Source organism: Penicillium samsonianum (genome assembly GCF_028829775.1).
Source record: "Penicillium samsonianum strain IBT 33392 chromosome Unknown utg000006l_segment0_segment0, whole genome shotgun sequence".
Classification (NCBI taxonomy): Eukaryota; Fungi; Ascomycota; class Eurotiomycetes; order Eurotiales; family Aspergillaceae; genus Penicillium; species Penicillium samsonianum.
In genome coordinates, this window is record NW_026643264.1 from 1,954,581 (window position 1) to 1,974,372 (window position 19,792).

A 19,792-nucleotide genomic window follows, 5' to 3' on the forward strand; every position below is an offset into this window, starting at 1 on the left:
TAAATCTCTACCAGTACTGGTCGAATTGACTCTAAATTAAAACCATATAAACTTTACCTTTGGGAATACAACTTCTAGAAATCTGAGTAGGATCCAACGCCAACTGCTAAATAAACTGGGGGTTTGAAAATTAAATAAACTGGGCCCTGACCCACTTTTTTCCTCCCATAGTTAACTCTCAGACCCTAATTCAACCCAGGCTCGGTTTACCCACCCCCATGGGATAGGATATGTATATCTAGACACTGCTGCGATTATTTAGGTCTTTAGAAGCTCTTCGAGTTACGGGAGGAGCTTTCGTACCATTCGTACCTATTGAGTTCCTGTTAGACCAAGAAGTCCGTGGTCAGTTTTCGACCGCCAGACCATCATGTCGTAGCACGTCCCTGGGTTTCCTGAGACTCACGCTATTGGAACCGGATACGTGGACTTCCTTTCGCGTATTCAGTAGTTCTAGGTCGGAAGAACAAAGGATAGCGAGGAAGATGCAAGTGCTTCAAAGCAATTCCCACCACAGCATTCTATCATTGCATGGCAGCCGGTGATACTTCGAGTGAGGTCCACTAATTTTCGTATCGGCCTATCAGGGCCTACTTGGCCTCTGCTTGATATAAGTAGCCCGTGTGCCCGCTTATATAGCAACTGAAGCCTTTGACGTCGCCTGCGGCTCCCGAGGTGTTGCCCGCCAGAATGCCACTCTCCACCCTGGATTCTCTCCCGTGCGAGATTATTGAGACGATTTTCCTTGATGCTTTTGTGGTCAATCTCGCACGTGCTTCCAATGTGATCGCGGCAGTTGTTTCACGAGAGGCGCTCTATGATATTTTCATGGTCCAAGCGCTTTGGAATGACCCACAGGATTGCTTCCGGCTGCGGCCCTCTGACAGAGAATCCATTTATTGCGATATGAGATGTATCAAACGAGACTATCAAGATTGTCCGGGGTTTCAGTCGGAACTACGATTGGCCGCGTATCGCCCTTTACTGGTCTCAGATCAGAGGGTACTACAGCAAAAAGTGATGGCATGTCGCTGGTTCAACATTCATCGGTTGAAACGGGTTTTACCGACGTTGCTAGCACTGGCACTGGATGCTATCATGTGGCAAGAACATCTCCGATTTCCCTCCAAAGAAGTGCAGCGGCGAGAATGGAGCGGGGTTTCTGCGATTGAGACTTTACGAGCCCAGCAGATGTGTACAAACGATGGCTATCCAAAGCGACTTCGGGTCATGGACCATTTTGCCATTGAGGCTGAATATATTGCGCCAGAGCATGGGCGACGTCACATCATCCGACCTATCCGTCTGTTTCTGCTTCCAGACAAGGCATTACATGGCTTATGGTCCGATGAAAAATTTGACCTTCTCGTTGCCCTACGCCGGGCGTTTGGGAAAAGGTTTGCCCGGCATGACCTCTCCTACTCCGCCATGCGACAGCAGACACTTGCTCCAGTGTTTTCTGGAATGGCTTGCTTGCAGGGTATTAAGGATGCCATAGCACAGGGCAACCGTAGAGCCCTTCTCTACCTGCTGGATATCAGAGAAAATTTCCGACCGATAACGCCAAATATCTTAAAAGTCGGTTCTCGGATCAACTATTGAAACTGGCCATTCACACGCGTGCGCCTGACTTTGATATTATTAACCTTCTGGTTCGAGCCAATCCATCATTTGCTCGAGGCTGCAACTTGGTCAAATGGTCTATTGCCACCAGTCTTCCAAGGAACGTTACAGAGACTCGGTTGCTCTATTGTCTCCAGCAATACGGCGCCGTAAGGGGTCGAAGCTCCCTTTCTAGAGCACCGTGGTCGAATCCAGCTTTAGAGTGTTCTTTTTTATGGCGAGAACCTTGGTTATAGAATCAGGTCATGTTTCGAGGATTAACGTTGGTTTCCTCCGTATTCAGGTAGGTTTCCAAATGTAAACCAGTCCCAATGAATACAGATGGCCTCCTGAGCCCTGGCCAATACCCTCATGCCTGGATTATTTATCATGACATCTATTTGGTACAAAGAATTATGTAACACAATTCAATAGGAACTTTATTTCTTAGATATTGACGCTCTCAAACAGAGCCAATAGATAGTTATCACTTATTTTTAGCTCGTCAAAGTGAATCTGAAACTGCTTAGGTGCGGAATGATGCAACCCTGCTCAAGTGGGATATCCTTGTATGCTGAAAAGAACGAAACCAAAACCAGAGGCTGGATCAGTCCAAACCAATTTCCGAAACAGTCTAAGCTCAGAGACGATTCTATTATTGTTGAATTGTCCGTTCAGTGAACCAGTCGCTCCAAAGTCTAATCTTTCATTCTCCCACCCCAAAAATTGCTCCCGTGGATTCATGATTCGGTTTGCATTTGTGAATTGCGAAGCACATTTGATACATGAAATCGAGTTCATCAATATGTATCTTCTTTTGATACCCATGTTGGGACGATTTTGGAGTGCCATTGTCGGGTGTGATTAAGTCCGACCGGGGGTTCTCAATGTTCTGGTGGCTTGATAGCTTGAAGGGAATGTAGTTCCCGCGTCGCACGGGATTGCCAGGAATAGGGCTCAGGGTGTCGGAGTGTTGGTCCTTTGACTGGATCTCGCAGTCTGGATGTGAATGGGCTACCGAAAGGCAAGTGTAGTATCTAAACCCCAACCGCCCACAAAAGATACTCTACCGAGTTCTCTAAGCCTCATTCCAGCGCCTCCCGTTTGTCATCTTTGTATTTGCGTAAAAAACTAAAAAATCTAGGTCATTTATACAGGTAAGGCTCTACATCAGGTCGATGATTGGCTTCTGTCAACAAAAGAGGGTCGCAATTTTACTAGTGCGCCCGGAATATTCAGCACCCCTGTCGGCGTGGGCCGTATTGTAAATGTAGGGGTCCAATCAATGGTATTCAACTCTCTGTATTCCTGTATCGGCTCTCTACACAATTTATATGGAGCCTCGATTACATAACATAAATTACGAAAACATGTAGGATTAAATCCTCCGGTATGCCGGTGTTACTGCGCCGACAACCCCCATCTGCCTGATGATCCTAAGGCTCTCAACGATCTTACTAAACTCATCCCCTATTTATTCTGCACTTTCTATAGTATATAAAAATCACACTCTCAAGTACTCAATTGGCTATGCCCGTACTAGTCCGTACTGTAACGACCACGTTCCGACAACAATTTATACGGACAGATTTGTAAGCAAAAACAATACAAACTCGGTCCAAGGTTATTCCCTGGAGTAATTCAGGGGACGATCTTCACATTTGTTGACATAATATCCAAAAATGGCGACCAGCCCTCGGCTCGAAAAGACCTATTTCCGAGCCAAAAATAACTATTGCTTGCTTCCCGGCTCAGTGTCGTTTTCCATCTCAGTAATTGGAAATCAACCTTGGGGTTGAGCTCAGTGACACCGAATGCTTTGGTCACCTGCTACGATCAAATGTTGGCGGATCCCGTGGACCGCACTCGACAGCAAGTTTCGATACATCTGCCCGTTGTCGACCGCTCCATGAACTCTATCCCAGGTAACTTCTAACACTTTCTCGGTCTAGCAGGCCTATAATCACGGCATCACTATTTGAATAGAATGGGAAATAATATACAATCAATACGTGACAATATAGCCATGGCTTTGTTGTAATTGTTCCGCACTAGAGGTTTATCTTCTGACGTTGTATTCCAAAGTATCTTGATCACGGGCAGAGACAGTGGGAAAATTCTTGCGACGTTAGTACGTAAAATCGATAACCGTGATGACTGTAGTACCGATCAAGTAATGGCTAGAATCAAGAAATAAAAAGTACTAAAACTAGAGCTCTAAAATTAACAAATCCAAATTCGGAACCACAAACAACAATTTCAACAACGTAGAACAACTAACAAATAAATAAAATTCAGAATAAAACGCAGTTAAACATGGGGGTAAAAATAAACGGAATAAAACAAAATTGGTCTACCCATCTCCGGGGCACACGGGTGAGACAATGGACAATGGTGATGGTTGGTTGATAAGGGCATTCAAAAAGGTCTAGAGAATCTAGTAATCTATACACAAGGCCATTCGTGGTATGCTATGATAAAATTTAAATCTGAGGAGGGAGGAATTCTTTAGCCTGGGGTATACTAGGTGTAAATGGGGATTCTTTCAGAAATAAACCTTGGACTCAAATCACTATATGGCCATTAATAACTCACGACCATATTTATAGTGGAGCGGGAGATATAAAAGCCTTGCTGCGTACGTGATAAAACATCAATATCTAGTGTGAATATATTTTCCACTTCCCTATAGTTCTTTTGGAGCAACTATGTTCGGCATCCGTACAAACCCGACGGGAGAAGAGCCCCGTGACATTGACCAACTGGAAACAAACCAGGGTTTGCCCGATCAGGATACACAGGCAGAGGCATTCTTTCACGCGGTCAGAGATGGGCATGAAGATACTGTCCGTTTCTCGCTGAATGAAGGATCCGATCCTAACTCCTTTGGACAACTCTCACAGACACCACCTCTCTTGCTCGCTTCCCTCATGGGTCGCAAAAATGTGGTGAATTTGCTACTGGACGCTGGTGCAAAGGCAACTAGTGATATACTAAAGGCTGCCTTGGGCCGCTACCAGAATCGTGTGATGTGTGGTCTGATAGAACATGGTGCGGATTTCAGTTGGGACAAGGATGGTAACTTACTGAGATTAGCAATCTGGGAGAAAGATCGCGAGCTAGTGAAAACTTTGATAAGTCATAAGGCAAATGTCCATGCTACAGGGGAAGACGGCCTGAATGCCTTTGCAATCAGTGCTGATGGCGATACTTTTGATGACTATATTTTCCGTTCGATCTTGGATGCCGGCGGCAGACCGCCGAAAGGTTACGGTTACACCCGTAAGCCACCGCCGCAGTCTATGTTTGGTTCTTCCGCAGTTTGCAGAGTCTAAATACTTAGAAATGAGATCTCCTTTATTATATGGAAGTCTTGTATTCTTTAAATGTAACCAATGTCAGAAACATCGATAACTATCGGAACATATGATCTCTAGTACCGTACCCAATCAAGTGACGCCCGATTTTCCCGGTCCACCACGAATGTAGTAATGAAGCTGTACAGTGGCGTTTCATGAGTATCTGCACCCAAGTACCTTACCCATTGACCACTCTTTCTATACTGCCTGCCTATTCCTGCTAGTATAAACCCCGCCGGCGTAGAGCGCGCGAATAATTTACCTTTCTAATTCTTTCCCTGAACTCTCTACTAGTATGGCCCGTGGCCTGGAGCTTTTACCATATGTTCGTGAGCGTATATGTGAGCTAAACGTATTCAAAGGTATGCGTACCCTCATATTACTCTCTCAATCATTCACTATGCCTTCCTTATACTTACAGATTGATAAGACGTGAGTTTTGTAACAGTTTAACCTTTTAAATGACATTAGCTTCCACCTGGTTAGGACGGCCATCACCAGTGTAGGTGAGACTACAAAACATTTAGCGAAGAGCATTCCCCAAAGGATCCCCGGTGTCCAGAAAGCAATCCATGAAAATTTCGACATCGCAAAAACAGGGCTGAAGGAACGGTTTGACAATATCTTCCTCCAACCCTTATTAAGTTTGGATCTATCTACTCTCCGAATTCCAATTTGGTGATAGTGATTGACGCACTAGATGAATGCGATATGGATCATGACATGCGACTCGTACTCCAATTGCAACCACGGCTACAAGAGACAGAGGCTGTGTGTTTGAGAGTTATCGAAGATCACGAGGCGTGAACCTGATGACCTGATTCTCCATCAAATTCCCGAACCAGCGATCGAGCGTCGTATATATTCTTAGAGTACCGACTTTCAGCTATACGGACAGATGCTAATACCCAAAATCTGATTGTATTGTCCACTCCATTGTTTATTTTCGCAGCTACTATATGCCATATATTTGAAGCCCCCATTGGGACCCAGTGGAGACTCTCTATGGAATACTTACACATCAGAATGATGGATCTAAACTGGATGGAACGTATCTTTCTGTGCTTGATCGGCTTCTCAACAGACAAAGCAAGAAACAGAAAAAGCAACTGATCAACTTGTTAACCCCAATGTTGATGTTATGGGTGGTTTACTATGGTCGCATATCCATATCTGGGCCCTCACCAAAAAAACCCCGATTTTCAATCGTAAATTCCTCCACTAATACTTGTCGAATCTACTATAAATCAGAAGTATATAAAATTCATTACTGGGAGTACAACTTCTGAAAATCTATGCATGATCCGACGCCAACTGCTAAATGCACCGGCCGTGTCAAAATTAATGGATCTGGCCGTGACCCCACTTTTTTTCTCCCATATAAAAATGCCAAACCCTAATGGATCTCACCGTCAGATCCCCCTCCCCCATGGGATAGGGCCACGGCGGCCATGGAATCCCAAATCGCGGCCGCGGTTAATGCTGCCTCACTGCGGTCCTCGGGATCGGGTTGTTGGACGCACTGGACCAAATCGTCGGGGTTCAACCCGGACAAATATACGGCCCACTACGTGCGACGCAGCCACGGGTTCGCTTCGTCTCGCTAGCCAGCTTCGATCTGGATGGGCTGATTAATATTCTGCTGGTACAGCTCTTCCATCTTATCGAGCTCCGCGTGGATCTGGGACGCCTGATGAATGGGGCGTTCAACTGGTGTATTCTGGTCCGTACTGCGGCCCTGCACGTGGATGTGATGTCTACCTGTGCCGTGGTTAAACGCCTGTTGGTATATCACCGTGCGGCTAAACTGCTGGACCTGCTCTTGGGCGGCTTGACGGGTTGCGATACGGGGACGACCTTTGCGTGTGTCTTGCGCCAGTGCTGTTTCATAACGTCGATACTATGAACCACGTTACCACAATCTGATTCTCGTGTACATAAAATGCCATCGGCATGCACGGTTAACCCGGGAATGGGTTGATTTACCGTGGTGGGCACTTCCCAACGCTCGCACTCCTGGACTCTGTCCCACTGTTGGATGGCATGCTGTAACTGCCTACCGGTGGGCAATCCTAATCGGTGTTGGGCTCCTTGTATGTAATAATGGGAAATTCCCCCGGTTTGGAAAAAATTTGGTTTTCCATGTTGTGTGTGGATATATATATACAAAGTATGCAACAAATACCCAAATTGTATAACAAACTGGGGTGGATGAAGTGGTCAAGTTGTTCCAAAATTCAACTGGACGATAACTGGGACTTCTAAATACCCCTGAATTTCTTGTTAACCCCGTATTCATCTAATTGAACTTTGGACTGATCAACTTGTTAACCCCAATGTTGATGTTATGGGTGGTTTGACTGTGGTCGCATATCCACATCTGCGCCCTCACCAAAAAAAACTCCGGATTTCTAATCGCATAAACCTCCACTAATACTGGTCGAATTAACTATTAATTGGAACTATACAAAATTCACTACGAGGAATATAACCCCTGATAATCTGAGCATGATCCGACGCCAACTACAAAAACGAGTGGTGGTCTGAAAATTAAAGCGAGTGGCCGTGGACCCACTTTTCTTCTCCCATATAAAAATGAAAAGCCCTAATCCGAGTCACGGTGACTCCCCCTCCCCCCATGGGATAGGTGTTATTTAATTGGAGAAGCGGAGGATAATCCACGAAATATTTTTCTACGGCAATATTTTCATTTGATGAATTCATGTTCGTTTGAGATGAAGGTATCTGGGGCCAGCGGGTGCGTTCCATCCACGGCCGGGTGGCCTCCACGCTCTGAAGGCGCGTCGTGGTAGAATCGGCTGTGGCCTCCTCGGCCTGGAGCCGCGCCCGCTCCCGCTGGTGGACGGATGCTATGTGGGCATCTACGGCCGGGCTCTGAGCCATAGGTCGGACGGACTGACCCTGGTGAATCACCGTCCAATACTGTCGGGACGAGCTCTGCGACCAGGTCTGTAGGTAGACATCGTCATAGAGGCCATTGGCCTGACGGGAGGAGGCGCGCTGCTGCTGGAGATGCTCCTGGGACAAGTGGCGGCGGATGAGGTCCCGGCTAACCGTGCGGTAAGGGCACCGATGGCATGCATACCCAGCGAGGAGCTGCAAACGAGTATCGGCCGGGGAGCCGTCCGGTCTAGGAGAAGCACCTGCCGGTTCCTAGAAACGAACTTGGTGGTCTCGCAGACGGGTGGTGAGGCCTTTGCGGAGAGGCAACGGCACGCGGTGCTTACTGTGAAGGTGCTAGGTTACCTGTGAACCTCGTGGACGTATTGCACAGCGGCATCGCTGGCAAAGGATGAGATTCTGTGACTGCTCCCAGATGAGGCCACACGCTTCAAACACGTCGTCGATAGACTTAGGACTTGCCATCGCCAACGATTAGAATTGGAGACTGAAGTGCAATGCATCTCCACTAGACACGGCCAGGGGCAAAGGCACACGGCGTATAGGAGATTATCGATATCAAATACTCTGTGGGGAAGGCGCGTGGGCCGATCAGGAGAACGACTAATGGGGTACGCGACGCGCACTAGAACAGTGGGTCTTTACGCGCGTTGAGCTAATAAGAGGGCGGAAGGTGGAAAACTAATTAGTTCCGCGACGCGCATAAGGGGATGGTGAGGGAATCTAATGCGTTCCGCGATACGTATTACCACGTAGAAAGAGTATGTACAAAAAATGACGATCCAGGTATAGCGTCGGGGGCAGCACAGCTAGCGGAGAAAGTGTCGAGTGACTCGAATATGGCAGTGCTTCCAGACGAGGCAACAATGACAATTGGGAGCAGGGTGCCATCGCTCCAACAGCAGCTCAGGAAATCACCCAGGCTCAAGTGCCACCCGGGTTCAAGTGCCACCCTCAGTACGTTACATACTAAAACACGTATCAGGTGTAATTATATTTTCAACAGGTATAAAACCCATACCTAAAGCCTCAAACTATTTTCCCTATCAAATATTCCGTTTTTCATCTTCACAGACCCCGTTTGCTCTCTTGTATTTCTTCAACCATCTACATATCTTGTTGAAACGAAATGAACACCGAACCGCCCTACTACAGCCACCCAAACAGTGAACTGAACATTGATGTGAGCGAGAGCCCGAATGAAGAAGCCGAGAGCTCGAATGAAGAAGACGAGAGCTCGAATGAAGAAGACGAGAGCTCGAATGAAGAAGATCCCCCGCATCCTCATTCTTGCACCTGTCAGCCCGAGTACGTGTTGTCAGATAAATTTCTGCTGCTAATTCTTTCGATCTTGTCTTATTTTCTGATATTGCTCTAGTTCTAAATGCAAGTGGGTTGGCTGCGACCATGACGTATTCATGTGCAAAGACCACCTCATGCAACACATTAGGAATCACTTCCCCACCGAACACGATTCCAAGCCACAATGATCATGTATTATTACTTTTGCTTTTGCACATAAGTGGGGGCGGGGAGACTCCTGTGGTGCTGGGGGGTTGGGCGCTTGGTACGGGTACTTAGAGAAATAGGCTTTAGGATCTGATCATGAGCGACTGGGCTTTCTCTTGATTTGTTACTATCATTATTGGATGCCTTGTTTAACGAAGTAAGGGAGCACGCATATTGCTGTACTAGATCTCTCATTGAAATCACATCCTCAAGTGGTCTAGCTGCCACCTCATTTCTCTATTAAACCAGCCGGTAATACACCAGTGATACTCCCTCCCTGCTTTCGCAACTCAAGCTCGTCGCCACCAATTTCCCGAACAATTTCAAACTTCCCCACGCTCCTTGAATATGCTATCAGTCTCCTCAAAAGGGCCGCAAATTCTGCCAAACATCTTCATTTTCCTCCTCCCGTGCTTGGATAGCATCTCTTGTATCAATAATCTTGATCGAATTGAAGACTCCGGATTCATGATGTGCGAGCATAGAGTTCGGGATCTGAGCAACCCACAATCTTGCCATTTGTTTTTACTAATATATATATTACATTTAGTCTACTCGTACGCCTACCCGAAAGGTCTTTGACCAGCAGCGATTTGAAAGAGCCCAAGTCAAATTTATAGCGAACTCACGCCTTCCATTTCAGATCCTCCGGCATAAAGACTTTGAAGATCTAATTATAGAGGCTCAACTTTCTCAACAAAAGCTCACCCTTCTATCACCAAAGACCGCGCGGCGTCGGCTCCACTCAAGCGTCCATACAGAGCAGCAAAAGCTCCTTTCTCTTCTCCCAGCCGGAGCGAAGCTATCAATTGCCCTTGATTGTTGGACCTCACCCTTCTAACAGGCATTCATGGCAATCACAGGCTATTTTGTGGATATAAATTGGGATTATCATGAGATACTCCTAGGTTTCATACCAGTTCACGGCCAGCATACAGGCTCCCATCTCGCAGACGTTCTCCTTGAGGTTTTTCAGCAACAGCAGATTCCTAATCGAGTGATTGCGATTACTACAGACAATGCGTCAAATAATAAGACCTTGGTCGATAGTCTATGTGATTCAATCGAACGGTTGGAGCTTCCTAATTTCACTGAAATTGTACGGATTCCGTGTCTTGCTCATGTGATTCAATTGAGTCTGAAATATCTCCTTGGCCTAATGGAGGCTGATCCAAAAAACGATAAGACGGCAACAACATGGTCGGAAGAAAATGGGAGTGTTCTTCAACAGGCAAAGAGACAGAAGGGAATCATTTATACGCTAGCTAAGGTAAAGTAACTGATGCCTTTAACGATTTTATCTAATACTAACTGCTACACTACTAGGTGCGGGCCTTCGCAGTTTTCATTAATGCCAGCCCACAGCGACGGGAGGCATTTCTGAATCTTCAAAGCGAAGAACCGAGGCTTGCCCCGATCCAGGATGTACGCACTCGGTGGAATTCAACATATCTTATGCTCCAGCGCGCCAATCGCCTTTCAGATAGCTACCAAAGATATTGCGCAGAGCATCAGCGCCCAGAATTCCGGCTTGGTAAAAGCGAATGGCGGCAGATCGAATACTTGCTCCATATCACAAAGCCTTTCTACAAATGGACGGTTGGCCTATCAAAGATCAAGGCGACAACGATCCATGATGTGTTCCGGGTCTACAACCGACTGTTTACCCATTTTGAGCAGGCCCAGGCCCGACTTCGGCGAAAGAAAGTGCCTTGGAAAAAGGCCATGCTTAAGGCTCTTGAGGCCGGAAGTAAGAACTTAAGGGATATCTTAATACTGGTATGTTCAGATGATCATCATTATAACTTAACTAAGCTAATTATATATAGAACGGAGCGTCGTAAACCCATGCCATTTCTGGAAAGAGAATGAGTATAGATTTCTGACACTCGCAGCGGTTGCACGGGATGTCTTTTCTATCCCAGCTACTGGCGCCGGTGTTGAGCGCCTCTTTAGTACTGCTCGCGATATCTGCCATTATCGACGAGGCTCATTGAACGAAATAACAATACAGGATTTGATGATGCTTCGTTGTTTATCCAAATTTGATATTGAAAGTGAGGAAACTGGGGAGGATTTCCAACCTGAGGCTACCTTGAATCAGGACGAAAGGACTGAGGGTGATGAGGCAAGGGAGGCGGGACTTCCTGAGTGTACACCAGGGGCAATTAGCGAGGGTGAGGACGGTGATAACTCAGATGAAGCAGGAGAGATTGTTACCGATCAGGAGGCCGCTGAGGACTCAGATGATGATTCGGCACTACATCCATTGCCTATTATCGATACTACAAGTCAGGCACGCCCCCAAAGAGATCGTAAGCGGCGTAGGGATGAAGATCTATACGAGTATACTAGGTAGTTTAATCACAGGATACTATAATTACACTACTTTTTGACAGGAATTAATCCGGAATCATTCAATGCTACCTCCCACTGTAAGCTAAATACCCATTAATACAGGGCATTTCTGCATATCTTATGCAGGCCACGTTTTTCTACGTGTTTGCAGTGTTTATGTACAGTCCCATGGGAGTCCCATCAAAGTCCCATGGGAGCGGACTGGCACCTCCCTCCCATCTCTTGGCACTCCCATGGGACCAAATGATGGGAGTTGGCAAGGTCTAACCTCCACTATATCACTATATTATCAGGAGGCCAGCTCAAGCAATACACAAAATGAATCAACGCCCTCGATCTTTCCGGATGGTCTTGAGGTCTTGCATGAATGCCTTGGCCCAGCATTTGATATTTGCTTTATTCATGGTCTGACCGGAGATCGCCGAACCACCTGGACATCTGATCAACAATCAGAACCCTGGCCACAAAAGTTGCTTCCTTCGAGCATCAGCGGGGCTCGAATCTTGACCTATGGATATGATGCCTATTCTGTACGGAAAACCGTCGTGTCATCTAATCGAGTCCTTGACCACGCTACCAATCTTCTACACGACTTGACAGCTGATAGATCGTCTTGCAATGCTTCTTCAAGGCCTCTGATTTTCATCGCCCATAGCCTTGGAGGTCTTGTTTGCAAAAAGGCGATCCTGGTTTCTCGAGAAAATCCTGAATCCCATCTTCAGAGTGTTTCCAATTGCACGAAGGCAATCATGTTCATGGGCACACCCCATAAGGGGTCTTGGATGGACGACTGGGCTAGGATATCCGCTACAGCTTTCGGTTGTGTTACGTCGACAAACAAGTCTCTATTTGCTGTACTGGATACTGAACACCAATTCTTTGAGTCTATTCAAATTGAATACATGACAATGGTACGGGAACTGCGAGAGGCAGGTACAAGCCTTGAGGTTACTTGCTTTTTTGAGCAGCTCCCTTTGCCGCGGGTAGGAACAGTGGTTTCTAGGGATTCGGGAAAACTCGACGGCTATAATTCTATGAGTATCCGTGCAAATTATATCAATATGGTGAAATTCAGGTCGCTGTAGGAAAATGGATACAAACAATTGGTTGGAGAACTTGACAGATGGATATCACAGCCGAGGTGTGACTCTAATAAGTCTTTTGGAGGGAAAACTTGATATAGATTGTTAATTCTCTCTATTATAGAAAATGAGAGCTTTCATCTACAGACTGATCAAAGAACCTCTAACAAATGAATTGGTGTGTATTAAAAGCATCCGATAGGATACTTCACCCGATGGGGTTTTCCGCTATGCGCTAAAGATTCCATTCACTCAAACCATTTTCTTAGATATGAAAATGAGCTTATACTACGGGAGAGGTTGGTGAGATTACCAACGGTGTACTTTAAGATTGATATAAGGGGGCTTCCTTGGTCTCTTGATGTAGCGTAGAGGTGAATAAATGTTTCATTGAACGCAACCTATTAGGGGCAATTTGAATAATCCATTGCTGTACCACACACACACACACACACACACACACACACACACACACACACACACACACACACATACACACACATACTGTATGAAAGGGTATCTTTATCATACCCACTATCACTATCCTAGATATAATTGGTTATCTTCTGCGCGCACTGAATCTAGTGTGCCGCCTGAAAGGTTGTCGTTTGGTAAAATATAGTTGAAATAATTTGTCTTTGATCTAAAATTTTGATCTTTACAGTCACTAGCGAAATCTGCTTCCTCCCCAACGACTGCTTTTCTTCTCTCGGGCTCCACTGCCAAGGCCTCAGTGCGCAGTTTTTACTCTACGGTCAATTAAAAAGAAATTGTGATGCTGAATATGACGATACCGGCAAACGATGGTACAGTGTGCTTACAATACAACAAAATTGCCTCTGATACCTATCACATGGTATGATGTGAGAAATGAGGCTGAGAACCATGTTTGTTTTGTTTGATATGTTTTGTTTGCTTATCAGATTGGTTATGAAACCTCCATAAATTGCCAGCACTCAGGGGTATGTATAGCTATTCAGAAACCTTCATATTTATCTAAAGATCCTGTAAGATCACCTGATCCGATCTCCCTCAGATGAGTCCACAACATAAATGGGGGAAGGCAATAGACAGCCGGCCCAAGTAATGAAAGGAAAGGTCTTTAATTTACTGAGTGATACAAAGGTTGGTCGACTGAAAAGACCAGGAAGATTGGCTTGATTTCAGTGCTTCTTATTCCATTATTGTTCCAATAGCTGGATGAATGATTATCGATTATGGACAAAGTATTTCAGTACTGGGAGCAAGGACTATAGCACAACTATCTAGGGAGAGAAAACCAATCAAGAAAGAGGGGCATTGAAAAAGTTTCGTTGAACATGGTAATGTGGGATCATGGTGAAACCTTTAGCCTCTTGGAAGGGGGAGGTTGGGAGGTAGACTGATCAGCAAACTGATGTCCCTGGAGAAGTTTCTCTATATCGCGGTATCCTCCCCGACGAGCAGCTTGAAGGGCATTTCCGTACTCTCCACCCTGGGCGTTGACATCGGCCCCTCGCTCTAGCAGCATCTGTGTAATTTTGTTGTGTCCTCTAGCACAAGCAGCCTGGAGGGCATTTCCGTACTCTCCACCCTGGGCGTTGACATCGGCTCCTCGCTCTAGCAGAGTCTGTGCGATCTTGTCGTGTCCTCTAGCACAAGCAGCCTGGAAGGCATTTCCGTAGAATCCACCTTGGGCGTTGACATCGGCTCTACGCTCTAGCAGCATCTGTGTGATCTTGTCGTGTCCTCTAGCACAAGCAGCCTGGAAGGCATTTCCGTAGAATCCACCTTGGGCGTTGACATCGGCTCCACGCTCTAGCAGCATCTGTGCGATCTTGTCGTGTCCTTTAGCACAAGCAGCCTGGAGGGCATTTCCGTAATGTCCATCCTGGGCGTTGATATCGGCTCCTCGCTCTAGCAGCATCAGTGCGATCTTGTCGTGTCCTTCGGCACAAGCAGCCTGGAGGGAATTTCCGTAATGTCCACCCTGGGCGTTGATATCGGCTCCTTGCTCTAGCAGCATCTGTGCGATCTTGTCGTGTCCTTCGGCACAAGCAGCCTGGAGGGCATTTCCGTAAAGTCCACCCTGGGCGTTAACATCGGCTCCTTGCTCCAGCAGCATCTGTGCGATCTTGTCGTGTCCTCTAGCACAAGCAGCCTGGAGGGCATTTTCGAATCGTCCACCCTGGGCGTTGACATCGGCCCCTCGCTCTAGCAGCATCTGTGTAATTTTGTTGTGTCCTCTAGCACAAGCAGCCTGGAGGGCATTTCCGTACTCTCCACCCTGGGCGTTGACATCGGCTCCTCGCTCTAGCAGAGTCTGTGCGATCTTGTCGTTTACTCTAGCACAAGCAACCTGGAGGGCATTTCCGTAAACCCCACCCTGGGCATTGACATCGGCTCCTTGCTCTAGCAGCATCTGTGCGATCTTGTCGTGTCCTCCAGCACAAGCAGCCTGGAAGGCATTTCCGTAGCGTCCACCCTGGGCGTTGACATCGGCGCCTCGCTCTAGCAGCATCTGTGCGATCTTGTCGTGTCCTCTATCACAAGCAGCCTGCAAGGCATTTCCGTAGCTTCCACCCTGGGCGTTGACATCGGCCCCTCGCTCTAGCAGCATCTGTGCGATCTTGTCGTGTCCTCTGGCACAAGCAGCCTGGAAGGCATTTCCGTAGCTTCCACCCTGGGCGTTGACATCGGCCCCTCGCTCTAGCAGCATCTGTGCGATCTTGTCGTGTCCTCCAGCACAAGCAGCCTGGAAGGCATTTCCGTAGAATCCACCTTGGGCGTTGACATCGGCTCCACGCTCTAGCAGCATCTGTGTGGCTTTATCGTGTCCATTCAGTGAGGCCCATATGATCGGGTATGTTCCAGTGTCATCTGGCATATTCAAATCCCCTTTACTAACAGCAAGTAGCGAGCTAACTTGCTGCTCATGACCGTTAAAAGCCGCCAGCTGCAGAGTATTCATTCGGGGCCTTCTGTCGTATGGCATCACTGCTTTCCAAAATATTCGGAACCATAGCGCAAATACCTTTCCACGCATATCATATAATCGATGCAGTCGATCAGTCATTTCTTGATCTGAAGTCAAAGTCATCTGTCGTACGTGATCGGCCCAATGTACAGCCGAATATTCCAAAAAGCTCAGAGAAGCGGGCGATTCACACTCATCGTCGCCTTCCAACTTCACTGTTAACAGGTACTTCACGCACAGAAGAGCCATCTGGTCCTCAGTATCACTAAGGCCGCACGAGTATGCAAAATTGAGATCGTTCGAATTTGCCTTTTCGATGAGAAATTCCCTTGCTGTCTGGTGAATAAGGTAGATCTTAGAGTTATTGACGAAAACGAAAAGGCCGCATAACCGACGCAGCTTCTTCTCTAGCTGCAGTGGATCAATTCCAGCCTGTGCTGCAGGCCGCGGTGGTGTGGATCGAGCCAAACCCAGCGCTATAGCCATTTCTGCTATTGTCAACGGCCGCCGCGCTCCAACAATGATATGCAAGACCTTTTTCACAGTGCTCTTCTGGCTAGAAGGCACTCGACTAAGAATCTTCTCATATGCCCCCCAACTGAAGAAGGGATCATTTGGATTGATTCCTCGGCAGGACAAAGACTATTCTCGAATGTAGATCGAATGTCATCAATGGCCAAATGTAGCCAAAGATACGTCCGGTGTTCCATCTTTAAAAGCTGGTGCTCAAGTCGCTGCTGTATATCCCATGACAACGATGCTGTGTTGGCCAGCTCGTTTATTCGCATCTTCACGACCAAATCAATTTCTTTGTGGATCTGACCATTCTCTTCCTCTCCCTTCAGATGTAGATGTGGAAAGGAATTTGTGGTCTCTCGAAAGCAATTCTGAATGTGGTGATAGGGACGACTAGTGACTAGAAATTTCAAACAAGTATCTTGTGCTGATGAAAATGGCTGGCGGTGGAAGAGCTGGAGCTTCTGAATCAATCGATCTTGATCAATCTCACGGCATTCATCAAGTGCATCAAAAATACATATCGTCTTGCATGATACATCAGATGATGTTGCCGCTGTTAAGATTCGCCACAGCTCATCAACCTCCAGTCGCAGCGCGTCTCCATTCCTTTCCCAGGTGGTCATGGCATGAGGTAAAAGATGGGGCCGCTGCGTGAAAAGCTGATGAAGCATTGAACATAGTGCTGCTGCAAGGCCGTTCTGCTGATCATTATCTTTGAAGAAATAGTAACATGTTGTCACTGAGTTAGGGAGTTCCAGAGAGTCATCGACAATTGATTTCGCTAGCACAGACTTCCCGCAACCTGGGTCGGCGGACACCCAGAGCAGATCATTGCAGCAGCTCTCTTTCCAACGGACATATTCATCGCTCTGCAATGCCCATTGGCAAGTTCCTTCCGCTCGGCGTGGGTTGATATCCTTTTGCTCCTCGTAGTTCGATGTCTTAAAAGCTTGGTGACACCGTTGTTGCTGCTCCGTCAGAGCTCTTTTTTCTGTTCATTTTGGTGTCGCTCTCGTTGATCGTACGCTCGATCTGAATTCTGGTTCGTACTCTTCAGCACATCTATGTCATTCGGTTATATTCACGGGATGATGATTAGACTGTAGACTAACCAGATAGAACAACACTGATCCTCTCCTCAGCCTCAATCCTGCTTAGAGGCATCCTCTGTAGAAGATCTTTGGCGTATGCAGCTGCCACCATCGCTGCATAACCTTGCCACTCTTTGTTCTTGTGCGAGTCCGAGTAGTCACAGATGCCCCGGATCACCAAACAAGGAAAAGTGTTCATCAGCCCGGCTGCTTCCATTTCGAAACAGAGCACGTCTTTCTCCGCCGCTAGCTTATCTCGAATGAAAGCGTCCTTCATTAACTGGTTGGCAGAAGCAATCAGGCCATAGTGAATTGCAGGATTATCCTCGCTTTCAGACCGCTCACGTCGTAGAACCAAGTTTGCAGCATCATTTGCACAAAATGTAGCACCGCAATCTGATTCATGACTGACAGCGGACCGAAAGAGCCTATCTGTGATAGATTCCGGACGTTTGTACTCGCTGCGCAGCCGAGCGTTCGTGTCGAGAATGATATTGATGGCCTCCATAAGCTTATGTCCCTTTCTCTTATATTGTGCCTGTATTCCCGTCATCGCAGTGCGAAGTGTCGTTGGTGGCTGGTTTAAGAACCGCGTATGCTGAAAACTTTGCCCTTGGATTGACTTGCCAAAGTCGTACTGGAAGACACCACCCTGACCACCACGAGGCGCACTGACCACGACATCGCCTAGGCGAACGTCGTGCTTTTCGCTTGGCACGCCGCCACCGATGTCGACCATGAGGCCTATCCTGACGTTATGAAAGGTGTTCAGCATGTTTGTGGCTACATTGGCCGCGGAATCTGTGCCGTATTCGCCATCAGGCAAGACGGCGATGACGACGTTGTGCTCGTACATCTTGCCTAATGTGTAGTCGTTTGTGTCATTCGGCGACACGAAGCTGGGTTTTTCGTGCTCTTCATCGAGAAATTCTTGTGCGGCAACGTATTCCACGGGCAAAGCGCAGATCCAGCCCACGGTGTAGTTCGCTGGGTCTGACATGCCTGCTACTATAGCAAAAAGCGTCCAAAATTGCTATATTGCTTGGTTTAAGCTTGAGACAAGTATGCGACACGGTATTCTGATCATGTATTATTCTTCAACAATAACAAAAGTGAGAGAAGGTTTGAAAGAACCAAACTATGCGACGGTCAAGGAAGAGAAAGAGAGAAACAGTCACCAACCCGGAAGGCTCAGCCTCGTGGACACGAAGCGTACATAGCAGCGGGCGGCAAGATCGAAAATGCTATTGGCGGGAGGCGCCTAATTGGTCTCCACTTAACAAAACAATACTGGGATGTCAGTCCCTGGGCACATATTTCTGGGCTACTTGATTGCCCTATAATCCACGGTTCGTAAGACAGACAGCCAATGACAACGTTTTTCTTTCAAGCCTCAGTCCTGGCAGTGTATTTTGTCGGCTGTGGGGATGCCATAACTATAAATGTCAGATTACTCCCCTTACATCTAATCTAATTCGAACAGTTTTTTTTTTTTTTTTTTTTTTTTTAATTCCCGCTGTGTTGTGGGGTCTTGACTTAGGCCAAGAATGCAGAATTGTGACTGCCCTCATTATTCGAAGATTAGATGCTGATGTTTCCCCTAATCTGGAATAGTGACTCTTCGTGCCTACGTAATATCATTGGATATTACGTAGGTTGGATGGAGCGGATTATGGTATTTCCCTAACGGGAGATAACACGTGACCTAATGAGGCAGGCAGGCCAAGGCGGGGTTGATTTGCTATTGGTGCCCCGTCCGGTGGAAGTGGGTCCACGAAACTTGGCCTTGAGGTTTCGGTGCGGCGCGCCCCGTTGCCAATTCAGCAGAACAGACTTCCCCAGGAATGGGGCTTCATGGAAGGTTACACTGATCAGATATCTCTGCCAACAACCGTCAATTGCATCACACAATAAATTGGACAAGATGAGTGCATTCCAAGGCTGATCTTGGCATTTCTTTGCTTCGATGGGGTGGAGAAGACGGCTCCTGCCAATAGCATCTCTTCTCTAACCGCCCGCTGCTGCACGTCGTGTTCATCATGAGGCTGAGTCTCCCCGGTTGGCAAACATTTTCCCTCTGTCTTACAGGGCTTCTTTCCTTCTCTCAAGCCTCCTCCGCTCTCCTTTGCTCATAGTGATATATGTTGTCCCCTTGAGTTAGGCCTCTATTGCACACCAGACATCAAGACTTTCGAAAGGTCACGCGGGTAACTGATTTTCAGGCTTTTTCCCTCGCGTTGAAGCCATGTCAGATCCTGCGGGGTACACTGTGGGCTGGATTTGCGCCTTACCCGTGGAATACATTGCCGCACAAGAGTTTCTCGATGAAGAGGACAAACCCAGTTTCGTGTCGCCAAACGATGCCAACGACTATACGTTAGGCAAGGTGGGCAA

General features: G+C 47.1%; 6 protein-coding genes across 6 annotated transcripts; 4 read left to right on the plus strand and 2 right to left on the minus strand.

The window, feature by feature from the left end:
• Positions 1–690: 690 nt before the first annotated feature.
• On the plus strand, positions 691–1,602 carry N7471_010759 (uncharacterized protein; the record flags this gene model as incomplete). Its single annotated transcript, XM_057283478.1, has 1 exon — positions 691–1,602. One exon carries the CDS (start codon positions 691–693, stop codon positions 1,600–1,602), a length of 912 nt encoding a protein of 303 aa, XP_057132457.1.
• Positions 1,603–4,310: 2,708 nt separating this feature from the next.
• Positions 4,311–4,937, plus strand: N7471_010760 (ankyrin repeat domain-containing protein; the record flags this gene model as incomplete). The annotated part of the gene is made up of 1 exon (XM_057283479.1): positions 4,311–4,937. One exon carries the CDS (start codon positions 4,311–4,313, stop codon positions 4,935–4,937), a length of 627 nt encoding a protein of 208 aa, XP_057132458.1.
• A 2,731-nt stretch (positions 4,938–7,668) lies between these two features.
• N7471_010761 (uncharacterized protein) lies at positions 7,669–8,262 on the minus strand (the record flags this gene model as incomplete). Its single annotated transcript, XM_057283480.1, has 3 exons — positions 7,669–7,817; positions 7,883–8,112; positions 8,210–8,262. 3 exons carry the CDS (start codon positions 8,260–8,262, stop codon positions 7,669–7,671), a joined length of 432 nt encoding a protein of 143 aa, XP_057132459.1.
• Positions 8,263–9,012: 750 nt separating this feature from the next.
• Positions 9,013–9,373, plus strand: N7471_010762 (uncharacterized protein; the record flags this gene model as incomplete). The annotated part of the gene is made up of 2 exons (XM_057283481.1): positions 9,013–9,191; positions 9,262–9,373. The coding sequence occupies 2 exons, from the start codon at positions 9,013–9,015 to the stop codon at positions 9,371–9,373; spliced, it is 291 nt and encodes a 96-aa protein (XP_057132460.1).
• Positions 9,374–10,242: 869 nt separating this feature from the next.
• N7471_010763 (uncharacterized protein) lies at positions 10,243–12,835 on the plus strand (the record flags this gene model as incomplete). Its single annotated transcript, XM_057283482.1, has 4 exons — positions 10,243–10,662; positions 10,719–11,142; positions 11,288–11,707; positions 11,853–12,835. 4 exons carry the CDS (start codon positions 10,243–10,245, stop codon positions 12,833–12,835), a joined length of 2,247 nt encoding a protein of 748 aa, XP_057132461.1.
• Positions 12,836–14,165: 1,330 nt separating this feature from the next.
• On the minus strand, positions 14,166–18,398 carry N7471_010764 (uncharacterized protein; the record flags this gene model as incomplete). The annotated part of the gene is made up of 4 exons (XM_057283483.1): positions 14,166–16,386; positions 16,485–17,298; positions 17,358–17,369; positions 17,420–18,398. The coding sequence occupies 4 exons, from the start codon at positions 18,396–18,398 to the stop codon at positions 14,166–14,168; spliced, it is 4,026 nt and encodes a 1,341-aa protein (XP_057132462.1).
• Between the last annotated feature and the right edge of the window lie 1,394 nt (positions 18,399–19,792).